Below are 15,881 nucleotides of genomic sequence, written 5' to 3' on the forward strand. Positions count from 1 at the left end.
GATTAGTAAGATTTGTTGGCTTAGCTTTCTGAAAAAGCTGGATGAAATAAAAGTTTTATAAGAAATGTATCTAGTTTCTAGGGGTGACATCCTAAGAAACTCGCCAGTGTTCAGAGCAGTGCTGTTTAGCAGGTTTGAATGCAACCTCTTTGTTTTATTGTTTCTCAAAAGATACACTTGCTAATTTCCTAAAGTATGCTTTTTTTTTAATAAGAACAAATCAAATGGTGCATATATATTAGTAATATGGTGACACAAGTGATATATTATCAAGAATTTGTGGACTGTGTTCTCTGCTACCATGTGACTTCCTCTTTTTTTTTTTTTTTTTTTTGAATTCAGTATAAAATCAAAAGTATTCAGGATTTGGTGAGTTTGAAAGGTTCTGATCGTCGTAATTTACTGCACTTCCTAGAAGATAAGAAATATGATGAAGTTATGGCTGTTCTTGGCAGCTTTCCATATGTCACTATGGATATAAAACCACAGGGTGAGTGGGAGGTCCTTTTGTTCTGTATATGTCGCTCTTCTGACATTTTGATAGTCTGTTGGCAGTAAGATTTTGGAGGATGCTGAAACATGACTCTCCATTATTTATGTGGCCTGGAAATTACACACTTTTTTGAGTGGCGGGCTCTTGTACGTGAGATTTATGGTCTGAGGAGATAGAGTACACTGAAACATTTCACAGATTCCCAAGGTGGCAGTTGCTTCTCTTACAAGAGCTTATCTGATATTTCATCTGTTGATTTAATATTTCACGAGCAATGTGAAATTCTGGTGAAATACTGCTTTTATTAGCTATCTTAAAAAGTTGTGCTTATTCTAGAATTTATTCTTGGTTTACTCCAGCATGGAGAGTCCTTTATGAGATTCTGAGTTGGAGACCCCAATGAGTGAATAAATATTCATGGGTTCCTTTGTAATAATCCCCGTATAGTTTTTATATCTGGCAGAATTTGTCCATGCTATGCTTAGCTACCTTTTGTGCACACTGTTTCAATGAATGTGTAATACTCTTCCTCTCTGAAGATTAGGTATATTGTTAAGCAGTTCCTGTTAGGCAGCCTTTCAACGGAAAGTGAATTGGTTCTGCGGTCTCCTTTCCTTCTAGTTAGTGCTAGCAAATGTGAGATATCTGAACGGTTATTCTAATACTTGTTTCTAATTCATATTGTTACTGGGGTTACAGTGATCAAATTCAAAATGTGGCAAGTTTTGTTTGGGTAGCCTAATTTGTAATTTGGCTTATGCATAGCCCTCTGAGCAGCAAATGTTTAATGGAAATACCCGTTAAGGAAGCAAATGTGTCTGTTAATGTTGGTATTTCTAAATGTTGCTTATGCACGTTTTGGTTTTTTAAAAAACAACGAAACAAAGAACTTTATCTTATTGTAGCACAGGATTGTACATGGTCCAATTAATCTGCTTAAAATTCAGTCTTGGAGTACCTTCCCATAATTTGGCAAGCAAATTTTTTTGTACTTTTCTGCCTGTAGTTTCATTTGTCACATAACTGTACTCAGGTGTGGTATGGAGGATTAAACAATGCGTATGTTTTCCTGTTTGGCTCAGTATTACCATTATATAAAATATATATGCAAAACTAGTGAATAGTAAAACTCCTTTCTCGAGGGGGAGTAGCCATACATTTTCCACACTGGGATATAACTCTATTCCTCCCCAACCTGGGACATTCTCCAGTTCATAGATTGCAGATATAAACTCCTCAGTGGCTTTCCTGTGGGTTTTATGCTTGATGTTTTAGTTAAAATAATCATTGCTGTTCTTTTATTTTCCTTTGCCTTATACTTAAAAAAAAAGAATTAAATGCATGATTATTAATGTGGCATTGAAATTGAGTTGTTAATCATATGAAAGGAAAATCAAAGTTATGATTCCCAGAACAAATATAACAGGGTCCCTTTGGTCATGTGTGGTATTTCATGTTTCTGAAGTTTTATGCTTTAATATATAATGCACAATATTACAGAGTTATGGTTCCCACAGCAGCTATAACTTTGAATTTTCTAACTTTCATACAATTAAAAATTCAAACTCAATGTGTTACAGTTTGCTGAATTACCAGCCCTGATCCTCACAGTATATTTGGGGTTGTAAGAGACTTATTTAATAATATGTTGAAATTATTTTTTGTTAAAAATGCTGGAATTTCTGTGCTTATATTTAGACATAGCAGAAACAATGTTTAATGGAAAAAAAGGCTTTAAAGACGTTTAATAGGTGTGTTGCTTTTCCTTTTATACTAGTTCTGGATGACGAAGACAGCAACAATATTACAGTAGGTTCTCTTGTCACTGTTCTGGTCACGCTAACGAGACAGACCATGGCAGTAAGTATTAAGAATACTTGTTCTTTCAGGGTGACTGCAAGTATATGCTAATAAACAGACATTTCTCCTTTCCAAGCTAACATAGTGTTTTGTAAATATAGCTGTAAAATTAAGATTTGAAATTGAGAGCTTGTGCTCTTAATCCTCCCTTATGTTTTTGTTTCTGAATGAGAAAGTTTTCCTGGAATCAAACCAAAGTTCAATCTGACCCGTTGCAGTTGTCTAGGGAACAGTAAAAGAATATGGCAAGTAATACTGCCCTGAGATTTGTACGTCAGGAAAAGACACGTTCAGAAACTTAGTTCTTGAACTAGAATAAAATATTCACTGAAGTCCTTAGGACAGTGTTTGATTTCACTTTATGTGGGCTCATAATGTTGCAGATCTCTTGGGGTGTTTTAGACTCTTTTATGAAAGAAACTCAGTCCAGCAGAATGCAGAATAGATGTAATACAAAGGAGGTACACCAGTGCCACATGAAGAAAGTAGACTGTCGAATGGGTAGCAATATGGCACAACCAAAATAGTACTACACCCTAGTAATTAAACTTCTGACTTGTACTTATTTTTTTAGCTTAAAATGCAGTGACTTTCTTTGAACAAATATCTTAATGCACAGAAACTAAACAAACTTTTAGCTGACAAAGCCTATGGTGTCAATTTTTGCATCTGTACTATTCGGATAATTGTCTAAGTAAGCAAGGGTCGAGTTGTGCCTCTAAGGTAAGGCATACAAGCATGAGCACTACAGTTGAGGACCAGACTAACCACTGAAGCCAGGTCAGCAGAAAGCAGTCTGTATATCTAAGTACCCCATGTGTTCATGCTGTGGAAATTCTGGATTCATGATGTCAATAACTGAGGGTGCAGTAGTTAGAAGGTAGAAACACTGTATCACCATGCTGGATCTTAAAAATGAAGTAAACTGGAAGCTGTGAGCATATTGAACTGTACTTAAAAATTAAAACGTCTGACAGTATATAGAAAACTCATCTAAGATGTTTTCTATGTGAACTCCACTAGGCAGTCTGGAATTGAGATACGTGATCTAAAAACTAGAGCTAGCCTTTTATATGATTTTTTTTTTTTGTGGTGTTATCTCATATTTGCCATCTTTATATAAAACAGCTCCTTATGACTGAATTTTTTTTTTTCCGTAATGGCATATAGTATGCTTTGAAGAAAGAAATGCATGAAAAACTTCTATTAGCGTAGAGATGTTCTAGTCTACATAATACTAACATTGTGTTTTGTCTTAACGTTTCATATTTCTGGTTTGATTTGTTGTACTGTGTCCCTGAGTAGCAGTGCAGCTGTTGAAGTTTTTAATGCTCTGGCAACTGGAGCAGGATTTGCATTTTCCTACTGCTTGCTTTTGTGATACAGGATTTCTGTGCTTTATGAAACAAATAGATTCTTTGGAACAAGATAATACGTTGTTACTAAATTTCGTTGTAATGTTAGTGATGGAAAAATGCTAGACCAAATGTTCAAAATGGTGTTTCATTTTGATCTGTTAATCCCCTGTTGTGTTTGTCACTGATAAAAGAATTTGCCATAATGAGTAAAACCTTCAGACCTGAATAAGGTCATTTAGTTTAAGTTCAGATATAAAATAATAATTTACTCCTTTTGATACAGAAGGGCAATAATAGTTTTCACACCTTTCTCTAACCAGGAAGTGTTTGAAAAGGAACAGTCTATATGTGCAGCAGAAGAGCAACCAACAGAAGATGGGGTAAGTGAAGAATGAATGTTATTCTTGCTAGCTAAGGAGAACTTCCTTTCAGATCTTGAGTTGCTAATTGTGTGCTTCTCAAGCATTTTTTTTTTTTTTTTTTTTTTTTAGAAATGCCTATTGCAGTGTCTCTTGAGCTATGCTTTCTAACTTTGGTTCTCAGCTTAAAATGCTTAAAGTACAGTGAATGCCTGAAATTTAATGAACAGAATAAATATTTTAAATACTGCTTTCCTACAGCAAGGAGATGTCAACAAAGTTAAGAGTAAAGGATGGCAACAAAAGAATAAGGGAACCAAGAAAGCTTCAAAATCAAAGAAAAAGAAGCCATTGAAAAAGAAACCTGTACCACCTTCGCTGCAGCCACCGAAACAGCAGAAGCAAAAGCAAGCTAATGGGGTAGCTCATAGATTCATTCATATTTTAATATTTTGTTCAGTTTATCACTCCTAATCGAATAGGGGTTTTGTATCTGTCTGTTACATTTCATTCTATGCTTTTTTAAAGCATATCTTCTAAAATAGCATTTTTTTCTTTACGTTTAAAAACTACTGGTAAAATAATCAGAGAACCACCATAGTAATGTTTCCAGTGGCCTGCTGAAAGTTATGCCCAACTACTTTAGAATTCTGGCTTCATAGTCCCTTCTTACTAGTTCTTATTTTGCTGCCTTCTGGGAGGTGAATTGTTTCTTTACCTTCTACTTTTCCTTTAAAGGAATATACTGAAATGAGACTTTCATCTGGTAAATTAAGTAGCTTTACTACCTTTATGTTCCCATTGCATGGTATTTTCTCCACCTTCTGTGCTATGTTGTAGGTACTTTCTTATATTTTCTCTAATTTTCTTACGACTTTTTGAAATGCAACCCCAGAATCAAATACTGTTTTCTCCTATTCGTGTTATGGGTGCCATATGGAGAAGGAAAATTGCTTCCCTGATTCTCTTAGCACATGAGGTGAAAAAGATTAATCTTCACTGTAGGAATACTCTATGACACAAGAAGAGTGTAGATCAAAATAAGAAATAAGGGCTATGACCTTAAGACAGGTGCTGTGAATGCTGTGTACTGCAATAATGCAGACAAACTAAGTTAGAAGTTTTGGGTGTTTTATTTTTTATTTCCCATTAGGAAGTAGTTGCAAAAGAAGAAGAAGAGGAGATCTCTGATAAAGGAAGTGAATCTGAAGAAGAAGAAACAAACAGGGACTCTCAGAGTGAAAAAGATGATGGAAGTGACAGAGACTCTGACAGAGAACAAGATGAGAAGCAAAACAAAGATGATGAAGCTGTAAGCCTTACTCTTTCTTGAAGGGTAATGTTCCCTCTGGGGTTGAGAGAAAATGCATTTTAATCCTCTGGCATCCCCTCAGGCTAGGCAACACTAGGATGAAGGAGTAATATCAGTTCTCCAGAGGCTTTCAGACCTTGTTCTGGCATAAGAGCTTTGTCATTGCAAGTCTGTTTCAGAGAGAGCAGTGAAAAGTCTTTACAGCATAGACAGAAAACTTAAAAATGACATGAGAAAAATAGCTTAACTTCAGTGAAAGAATGTAATACTTCTTTCAGCTTAATTTTATTACTAGTTGCTGCAGATTTTGTGAAATAAAGCCTCTCCTTTGAACTTTGTTCTTTACATGCAGTGGCTGTTGCATACTGCATAATGCATACTATAAGCAACGAGTAGTTGAAGGAACTTGTACGTGTGCTTACTAAACTCTAGTAACTGTTAGTCGTTCAAAACTGTAATTGTAATTGAGAATGAGGCATTGTGGTGGTAGATGATTTCTGCACCACAGGTGCAGTGGAGGACTTGAGAGTGACAGCTGGAAGTCCCTTACAGGGTGACAGTAAGCTTCTGATGGGAAGAGAATCATCAAGCTTGTAACCAGAACTCTTACAGCTCAGGTAGTGAGTGTTTATAGGCAGTGCTGTAGAAGGAAGTGTTGAAGAATGTGTGCAAGCCCTGCAGATCTGTGTGTTGGGGTGTTTTGATTTTTTTTAATATTTACATGAATAGTCGCTTTAGTTTTACTGTTGCTTGACTTTTTTTTAAATTTTAATCTTACTGTATAACTTAATCTCTATGTGACTTTCCCTTTTATAATGTGTAGTGTAGCACAAGAACTTGTCATATATATATAATTTCCATGGGCTAAAATTTCTTCTTCTTTTTTGTAATGCAAAAGATGGGTAATGCACAGTAACTCTTTAAACTTGTCCTTGGCAGGAGTGGCAAGAATTACAGCAAAGTATACAGAGAAAGGAACGAGCCCTTCTTGAAACGAAGTCAAAGATAACGCATCCTGTTTACAGTCTTTTTTTTCCTGAGGTCAGTAATAGAAAACATTATAGTTGTGAAACATGAGAGTTAATATAATTCAAATGAATTGCTCTTTTTATATTTTTGCTGAGTTTATAATAAAAGTCTTAATACTCTAAAAGAATTGCTAATCTTAATTTAAAAAAAAAAGTCTGTATTTATAAAATCCTCTTAAACTTCTTCAGATACTTTCCTAAAAACTTTAGTGTAATGGTCTTTCTATCCAGTTCTGAGAGACTTGCAAACTGTGTAGGATTTAAGGTTCATTTTTTTGGTGGCAGTAATGCTAAAGTGTGATTTTTTTTTTTTTTTTGTGATCTGCTACATATAGATAGGTTCAGAATGAAATCTTTCAGATATGTAGGGATCTAATTTATAGTCCTTGTCTTTTTTTTTTTTTCTGCTATGGAACGTGAAAGCACATCAGGGCCTCTAATACAGAGGTAAGGGGTATAGAGTATTACTTGCTCTTTATCTAACTGCAAATTCCTGTGAGGGGAGGAGTTCCTGACACCTCCTGTGTTAACAGTAGTGACAGAGTTTGGGGGTCATTTGGATTAGCAGATTGTTTTGGCTTGCTGCTTGTCTCCTCAACACAAGCCTCAAGACAGCAGTTTAGTGGCAACACGGTGTGCAGCTGTGGAAGATGGAGAGGGTTGGCAAAGCTGTCTTTCTACCACAGCGTAGTCTGCAAGGTGGCGGAAGCCAATTGTGGAACAATCTTTCCTACAGAGCTCAAAACCAGAAGATCAGGTGTGGATGGGTATCGGAGAAAGGAATGTATCTGAGGGTGGTGGCTGAGTATAGGCTGAGCCTTTGGTGTTGAAAGTATGTTCCGATAGATCAGTTGTTACACAACTTGAAAAAGATGGGATTTCTCAAAGTGTGTGCTTTGTGTTGTGGGCAAATAAGTTAAGTCTTTGGGAGGTGACCAGATTGGAACCAGGAGGAAAGAGTATTTGGCCACACTTTCTTTCCAGGCCAGTGGTTCAGAGGGTTTTCCTTTGCTTCCCTGCTGTCTGGCTAGGGAACTAACCTAGGATCTCTTTTCTCGTGTCGTGCTATCTCCAGTAACAGGAAGGTGGGATGCAAGGCTTATGCTTCCTCTTGCAGTTTAAAGGAGACAACTGAGATGGGGAAGAACAGGAAAACATGAGGAAAAAAGGAAGACACTGTGTATTTGCTCCCTGTTTTCAGTTCCCAAGGCTTTTTATGTCTGCGTCCTGTAGAGCTTGTTACGTCTACGCCTGTAGAGTGTGTGCAAAATATACTCTCTTGTTCCCATGCTTGTGATCATACCGTGCCTGATGTTTTTACCTAGTTCTGCCATCGTTAGAAAGCAAAGTGTGGGAAGCAAGACCTGTTGCTAAGGAGCCAGACAAGATACACAAATAAACCAAAGAAACTGTTTTCCTGGAGGCCTTAGCTGAGAACTGTGTGGCTTTATGACATCCTAGTTTTGCAATGGCTCATCTTAATGCTGTATTTTCCAGACACTGCTAGGTACCCTCCCATCTCTCAGTGCAGCTTCAAGCAGTACACCAGTGTAACAGAAAAAGGTGTACTAGCATTCTGCTCTTCCGGCTGCCTTAGATCGTGTCAAATATGCAACAGAGTCTTAATGCCTCCTTGCTGTGAAGGCAGCTGGCTCTGGTCATCAGTCTAAACTCAAAACAGTGAGTATGTGCTGTGTCCAGTGCCATGGGGGTGCTAACTATTTGTATTTCTCTCTCTTTTTTTTTTTTTTTTTACACTGTACTGAGGGTTCCTTCAGAGACTTCACTTATGCTTACTCTGTACAGAGCTGCTTAAGCTGCTGATGGGTTTTTGTGATAAAACCTATATACAGTACTATGCTTAAAAAAAAAAAAAAAAAAAAAAACAAACAAAACCCAACCAACCAACCAACCAAAGACAACCAAAAACCTACATCTGAGCTGAATGCTTGAACTTGAAAGATACACACGTATTCTCTCGTGATAGTGCAGCTGTAAATTTTCCAACCTCTCTTCACTGGTTTCCTGAAAGTTGAATGCAGCTGTACTTGGTGCTGTAGCTGCAGTGGGAGCATGTTCAGATGGAGTTGATTTGCAACATCTGAAGAACAAAATCTGTCATACTCTGTTTGTTTTTTTCATCTGTCATTTAGAGTATTAGGGGTCTTGTGGTCATGGCCAGTTCAGAGGTACAGAGTTAAGGATAAAATGCTGCAGGTGTGTGAATCTATTTCCAGAGTTTATAGATGTTTTAGTGTAGCTGAGCCTAATACACTTATTCTGAGGATGTGGGATGTAGCCTTAACACTGTTTTATCTAAGTTTTTGGGCAGTTGATTCCTCTGCCAGAGATACATCTTTAATCTATGCAGGTTCCTAGATAATTATCTTCTGCTCCTACATCCACGGATTCAGAAACTGCACAGATTGCAGTTTTGACATTTTTAGGTAGAAACTGGCCCTGGTGTTCCAATTTCATGAACATACTGGTTCCCTGGCATGCCAAAGCTTACACCCATCTGTTAAAGGGCATTTTGCCCGCTTGCCTGTTAGCTTGCCAGATTCTCACAGGCATAAACTTTAAATTCCACCCAATAAGAGAGGGGAAATGACACTCCTGCACAGTTGTCCTTTCTATAAAAAAGAAAAAACAGTGGCACTTTGGGGTCAGGGGCTTTACTTCCCAAAAGTTTACTCTGTAGACTCCTCTGAGCATTAGATCAATGAATGTTGTTTGTTCTGGTATTTCTTTCCCCCCATAGCTGTTATTTTTACCAGTTTTTGTGAAAATTCAGTTGACAGTTTTGATCTTTGTTCTAAAAAAAAAAAATATTCCTTGCCACTGAGAGTGATGGAAGCATACACAATGTATAGTAAGTCAGCACAGTGTTTTGGTAACATCAAAAATGATGTATTGATACAAATGCAGATCCTTTTTCCTGTGGTCAGAGTTCTTATAGGCCCAGAACGGCAAGTACCCATTTCTGTAATGGATCTAGCTTCTGTAGTTCTTACTCATCTGTACTGTTTACACTGTTCATCCTTCTATTCCTAGAGGCTCCTTGGCTAGGAAATAAACACTTAGACTGCACAAGATTGTTCTTTGCTGCAGCTGTCAAGCAGATCGACAATTTATAGATAAAATAACTTATACTTAGTAATCACATGGGACAGTTTTTCATGAAGAGAATCACTTGGAATAGTCATAGAAAGGGCTTCTTATAATTCTACAAATTCTGGTCTTAAATAGTGTATGAATAGGTTTTTTTTGTCCTGTTCTCAATGCCTGTTGTTCGAAACATATGAAGGAATGTTGTTGCTTTACTGTGATGTAGTTGCGTTTACTTTTATACACTGTAAAATGGCCATTAACATACTGAATTAATTTTACACCCCTCTGCTCTGGGATTCAACAGTGCTAATCGGGGCGTTTCGGTTGCTGGTGTGAGTGTCTTGCTGTTGTAAATCTGTAGTTTGCTAGTTGAGTATTTCAGTGAGATGGTGATAATTATTACTAGCATAACAATTAATCACTTAAAAAGAGAAAAGGAGTTAATTTAGCTTTTTCAGGTTTTCAGCCTGTGTGACTTACATTTCAGATTGCCAAACATTTCTTCTGAAGTGTTTAAAAACAGGGAGGGGATTAAAAAAAAAAAAAACAAAAACAAAAAACAAAACACAAAAAACAAAAACAAACCCCCCAAAACAAAAAATAACCCAAAAAACCCCAACAAACAAAACCCAAACAAGCCAAACCACACACCAAAACTACTGAACTTTTGACTCTTTCAGTAGAGACAAAAATTCTTCAGATTCTACATATTAACAGCATTTGCTTCCCACCTGTGGAATTTGGAAGGGGCTCAGTGGTGGTATTAAAGTCCACTGTATCCTTTAATTCAGTCCTTCTAATGCTGTTAGAGTAAAAACGAAGCAAAGTAACCGCTTTCGTATGGCACTGAAGCAACCGCCTGATCATTGTTAGTGTAAATATCTAAAAATTGGCCTCCTGGTTTGGAGCTTCACCTGTAACTGGTGTAAGATGCACTCTGTAGGGCTCCAGTCTGCTACAAACGCGATCAGTTACCAGACCATCGGGTGTGGGGAAAAATTGTTTTGGAACCAAGCTCAGCAGTCTAACATTTGAGCTGTCTAAAAGGTGCAGTTTTTTTCCCTAAGGGTAAGATTATGCTGTTACCTATTGTTAGACTATTACCTATCTGCTAAAATACTTCCTCATAAACATGAAGTCGTCCCTCCCCTCCATTCTCACTTTTTTAAAGAAAAGACTTAAGGAGGTAAAGGAATGGAAACTTGCTTTGCAATACTAAGCTAGTTTCTTTGCGATTTCAACTTTCATTAAAGCAAAGTGGATTTTACCTAAAATGTGTGCCAGAGGGTTAACCAAAAAGCAGTAGTGGTTAAATGAAGAACAGTTGATGTTGCAGAGCTGTAGTCTTTCCCATTTGAAAATGGTTGTGTTTATGCTGCCGAACTGCAGCACAGTTTTGAAAATCTGGCTCCAATTGAGGGATAAACTACGATTTTTGTACAGTGTTGCTGTCTTTTGTGAAGGACTGCACTCATTTAATTTCATTTAGTTTAGGAACTCTGCTTTAGTGCCTGCAGCGGCAAGACCTTTGAGACCTGTAGCTATTTTGAAAGCTGTGTATGATAGGCAGCAGCTGTTGGGGATCCTATACAAATATCAATATTGCCTGCGGTTCTTACTTCCATGAAGTGAAATCTTGGTATGTCCCAATTCCAGCTTTCAGCAGATTCCCACTTTTTGTAGGGGGAGAGAAGTGGGGCAAAGGATACTTTCCTGAAAAAGATTGCTTACTGGGATGAGTACTTTATCAGTTTTTTGGCATGCCTTGCTTTATATGCTGACCTTTTTTATCCAGGCTGGATTTCTGTTAAAGAACCTATAATGCATGAAGTTGCTCATTAATCCTCAGTGGACACAATTCTTCAGAATGGTTCCATGTCTCGCATGGTATCTTAGGCTGAATGAAGTCTTTGGAGACCAACAGTTACTTGTGGTAACCTGTTTGCTGTCAGTGTGCAGTATTTTATACTACATATTTTATTCATACGCATTCAAGAGTTTTAGAAAAAAAAAGAAAACAACACACCAATCATAAACCGCTTCCTTTCTATTTGTATTATAAGGACCAGTGAATAGTAATTACCTGTTATAAAGCATGCAGGCATCATTTTATATGACTTCAGTAATCCTGTGGTGTTTTTTGTTTTTTTGTTTGTTTTTTTTCTTTTTCCTTCTCCCCTTTGTGAAAGGAAAAACAAGAATGGTGGTGGCTATATATTGCAGATCGGAAGGAGCAGATGCTAATATGTATGCCATATCACGTTTGTACACTAAAAGATAAAGAAGAGGTAAAGTACTTGAAGAGTTTTCTTTTGGCTTTATTACAAAACTGTAGTGAAGTGTCTTACGGTATGCAAATATTTAATTTTAATTTTTTCATACTTATCTCTTAAGATGGAAAACAAGTTTTACTCTCCTGATAAAAGTAGAGAGGAGCCTTTTAACTGTGAAAATGGATAATGGAGAAAGACAAGATAAGATTTTCAACTTTCTTTGCAGAATGTTTTTTTTTTTTTTTTTTGCCCCCTGGTATCAAAAGCTGATGAAAGTCGGTGTTCATACATAGTGATCATTCTTAAAGAAAGTTACTCAAATGTGTGAGAAATACTAAGTGTTCTTTTCCTGTAAAGCAGAGCCTATGACAAATTAATTAGTCTTGGCTCATATGAACCTTTCTGAGACTGTAACCTTTGGCTGTGTTCCTTGTTTTTCTGAAAAATGGAGATTTGATGTATTTTGTTCTTTCAAACTAGATTTTATATTCAATTTCAAATAACAGTAGAGTTAAGTTACTACTTTCAGCAGAGTAAATATTTTAACCTGTTTGGGGGTTTGAGATTTAGGAATCATACAACAGGGTGAAATTAGGTACTTAATGTAGAGTTACTTGGTCTAATTCAGAAAAAAAAGGTGACTCGATGATTATTCAACTTTCATAGGAAGATACTGTGCTTGAGTATTATGTCTCTTCTCTGCAGCTATTTTATCATGTAGAGATTTTTCAAAGAATTATCACTTGTAAGAAACTAAAACTTTTTAAGAAAAAAACCAATTATTATTCTGTAGTAGTATTTATTGCTCATTAAGAGTTCTCAGGTATTTGTTCTAACGTGTCACTTGAAAACAGTAAGAACTTACGGTGTGAATTCTGTTTTATAGGTAGAGCTGAAGTTCCCAGCACCAGGCAAGCCTGGAAACTATCAGTACACAGTTTATTTAAGATCAGATTCATATATGGGGTTGGACCAGATTAAACCATTGAAGGTGATGATTGTGTTACATATTTCTATTATTATCATGGTTTGAACCCAGCACCACAGCCGCTCATTCCCCCCTTCCACCCCAGCGCTGGGAAGGGGAAAATAAAGCGGTAGGCTCAGGAATTGAGATAAGGACAAGGAGTGATGACTCACCCATTACAGTCATGGGCAAAGGACAGACTCCTTAGGGGAGAAAAAAAAAAAAATTAATTTACGCACCACCAACACTTAACAGAGGAGGACAGTGAGAAGCTTTACCACATCTTAAAAACAGCTCCCCCCTCCCTTCCCTTCTTCCTGAGCTCAGCTCTGCTCCTGATACCTCTACCTGCTCCCCGCAGCGGTGCAGGGGGCAGGGAATGGGGGGTGCAGTCAGTTCCACTGCTCCTTTTTCCTCAGGGGGGAGACTCCTCGCATTCTTCTCCTGCTCCAGTGTGGTTCCCCTCTCATGGGAGACAGTCCTCCATGGAGTTTCTCCAACAGGAGTCCTTCCTGTAGGCTGCAGCCATTCCTGAGCTGCCCCAGCATGGGTCTGTCCTGCATGTTGCAGTCCCCCCAGCGCCAGGTTACAGCAGCGGGGGCTTCTTCCCATGGAGTCGGGGTCTCGTTCAGGCGCGGTCACCTGCTCCAGCGTGCGGTCCTCCACGGGCTGCCGGCAGATACCTGCTCCACTGATGACTTCCGAGGGTGGCAGGGGGCTGGCCCTGCCATCTCACTGTGAGCTGCAGGGGGGGCTTTCTCCTCTCTTCCACTGACCCGGGTGTTCGCATAAGTGTCCTCCTTACAGCTCTTCCTCACAACTCCAACTCCTCCTCTCAGCTTCCCCTTCTTAAATTAGTTATTGCAGCCACCGTCACTAATTGGCTTGGCCCTGGCCAGAGGTGGGTCCAGCTTGGAGCTGGGGGAGCTTCAAGAAGCTTCTCACAGTGGCCACTGCTGTAGCCTCCTCCCCTGCTACCAAAAACCCCGCCACCCCACCCCCCCCCCCCCCCGCATAATTATACTGAAAGCTACTTCGTATGGCTATCAAACCCCCAAAAGTCCTGTTAAGGATTCAAGCTGTCCTAATTTTAAAACTGTGGCAAGGAAGGACTTAAAAGTCGTTTCTGCCTGATGCCAGTAGTGGCAATTTGATGATGAATTAAATGGGACTAAAGTTCACGACGCTTTCCAGTGCCTGAATGTTTTAATACATGTTTTCTCACATTCATTATTCAATTTCTGCGGTATGGTTGGCTCTGGCTTTACACCATGCCATTTCCCCGCCCTTAGTCCTAGATACGTGCAGTTAATGAGAAAAATCTGGCATGCCTTGTTTCTGGAAGCAGTTGTGGTGGGTTTTTTTTGGTGTTTTTTTTTTTGTTTTTATTTGGGGGGGGGGGGGGGGAAGGTGTTTCTTTTTTTTTGGTGTGTTTTTTTTTTTTTTTTGGGGGGTGTGGAATTAAATGTTGATTTTTGTGGGGCGAGTCATTTGTTTTGTTTTGTTGGGGGGTTTTTTGTTTTGTTTTGTTTTTGTTTTCCCTAATTTGTGTGTATTGCCTGTAACCCTTTCCCCCTTGTCTTTTCTTTCTTTATCCAATTACAGCTGGAAGTTCATGAAGCAAAACCAGTGCCAGAAAATCATCCACAGTGGGATACAGCAATAGAAGGTGATGAGGACCAGGAAGACAGCGAGGGCTTTGAAGACAGTTTTGAGGAGGAAGAGGAAGAGGAGGAAGATGATGATTAAACAATACTATTGATTGACTACACTATCTGCACACACTGTAAACTCTTGGTCTGACTGTGGAACTGTACAATAACTAAGAAACACAGTACAGAAGCTTTGAGAAGGCTGAGTTTAATTTTTCTTTACCAATTAAGAGTGCATTATGTAACTTCTCAGTGGAGGTGAAACAAATATGTTGCCATTGATACACCTTGGAATATGCTTATGGCTCATTATAGCCTTCAAGTGCAGGATGATGCATTTGTTTCAATTGAAAATAAAAGCTTTTTTATTATAAATGTCCAAAAGTGTGGGCTATGTATTGTCTGATCAATTTAGGGTCCAATTTAAATAAAAGGTACTATTAGCTAGGAGCAAACTTTAAATCAATCTTTCCGCATTAGGAAATTATTTTAGAAAACATTTTGGTATATTTAACATTCCAAATCTCTGTTGATCGAAACAACATCTGCTCAACTTTCAAAATTGATTGGTTCTGTGGTATTCATTAAATATTTTGCTGTGATGCTGCTCACATCATTCATAGCTTTAAAAATCTGTTTTACTTAACTTGATCATTATGAATTGGCATTGTACCCATTGCCACATTCCATATATTCTGGAGGGCTGCTTTTTTAGGACTGTTGCCTTTTTATGCCCAAGATTATAATGGAAATCATAAACTTTCTTGACTCTGCCATAGGATATTTACTAATGGCTTAAAACATTTTTAAGCCTTTATTTCAGCAGATCAGCAGAAGATCTGAGTCTTTTGATAAAAAATGTCGGAAAGCAATTTTGGGATCATGTGTTACAGAAGTTGGTGGCTTTTGTGTAATACCTTTATAAAGGGTACGTGCTGAAAGCTGAAGCATATTCTTAACTGAATCTACCTGACACCGTCGGAAACATTTTAAGGGTAAAATAACAACATGCAAAGAGGGCATGTTTTGTATCAATTTTGAATTCCCATCAATAAACTGGACAATTTGATGGCTGTTTGCATTTGTAATAGTGTGCATCTCTTTGTCTGAGTTTTTTTACCTCAGTCTCCTGCAGGGCTGTAAACAAGACAGTGATTCTATCCCTACTCCTGTTTTAAAAAACCCAAACAAGTCATAATTAAAGAGTAAGTTCTGGGAGGAGAGAATCAGGGCTGTTAGTGTATTGTATGACTTGACAAAGGCCATGGGTGGATTCTTTCTTCCTCTCAATAGAACAAATGAAAGTGATTAATTCAAAGTTGCATTTCTGTATTTCAGTACGAGTGTTCTGGAAGTAGGAACAGAGATACATCTGTTCCTATGTACTGAACTATGAAAATGCAGTGCTATAAAACATGACAAATTGTCATGCAGGAAAATTTCCATCCTATGAAAATTGCCCAAAGCC

The 15,881-nt window shown here is 38.0% G+C and overlaps 1 protein-coding gene across 1 annotated transcript in view; it reads left to right on the top strand.

Annotated features, from left to right (window-relative positions):
• Positions 1–15,501, top strand: part of SEC63 (SEC63 homolog, protein translocation regulator) — a 67,162-nt gene extending 51,661 nt beyond the window's left edge. The window contains exons 13-21 of the mRNA XM_042803091.1: positions 343–490; positions 2,271–2,353; positions 4,032–4,091; positions 4,332–4,490; positions 5,224–5,382; positions 6,322–6,423; positions 11,711–11,809; positions 12,681–12,785; positions 14,367–15,501. Coding sequence (XP_042659025.1) covers positions 343–490; positions 2,271–2,353; positions 4,032–4,091; positions 4,332–4,490; positions 5,224–5,382; positions 6,322–6,423; positions 11,711–11,809; positions 12,681–12,785; positions 14,367–14,510 — 1,059 coding nt within the window. The 3' untranslated portion in view covers positions 14,511–15,501. The remainder of the gene's footprint in view (positions 1–342; positions 491–2,270; positions 2,354–4,031; positions 4,092–4,331; positions 4,491–5,223; positions 5,383–6,321; positions 6,424–11,710; positions 11,810–12,680; positions 12,786–14,366) is intronic.
• Positions 15,502–15,881: the final 380 nt, after the last annotated feature.

Source organism: Tyto alba, unplaced genomic scaffold (genome assembly GCF_018691265.1).
Source record: "Tyto alba isolate M040663 unplaced genomic scaffold, T.alba_DEE_v4.0 Super-Scaffold_40, whole genome shotgun sequence".
Taxonomy (NCBI): Eukaryota; Metazoa; Chordata; class Aves; order Strigiformes; family Tytonidae; genus Tyto; species Tyto alba.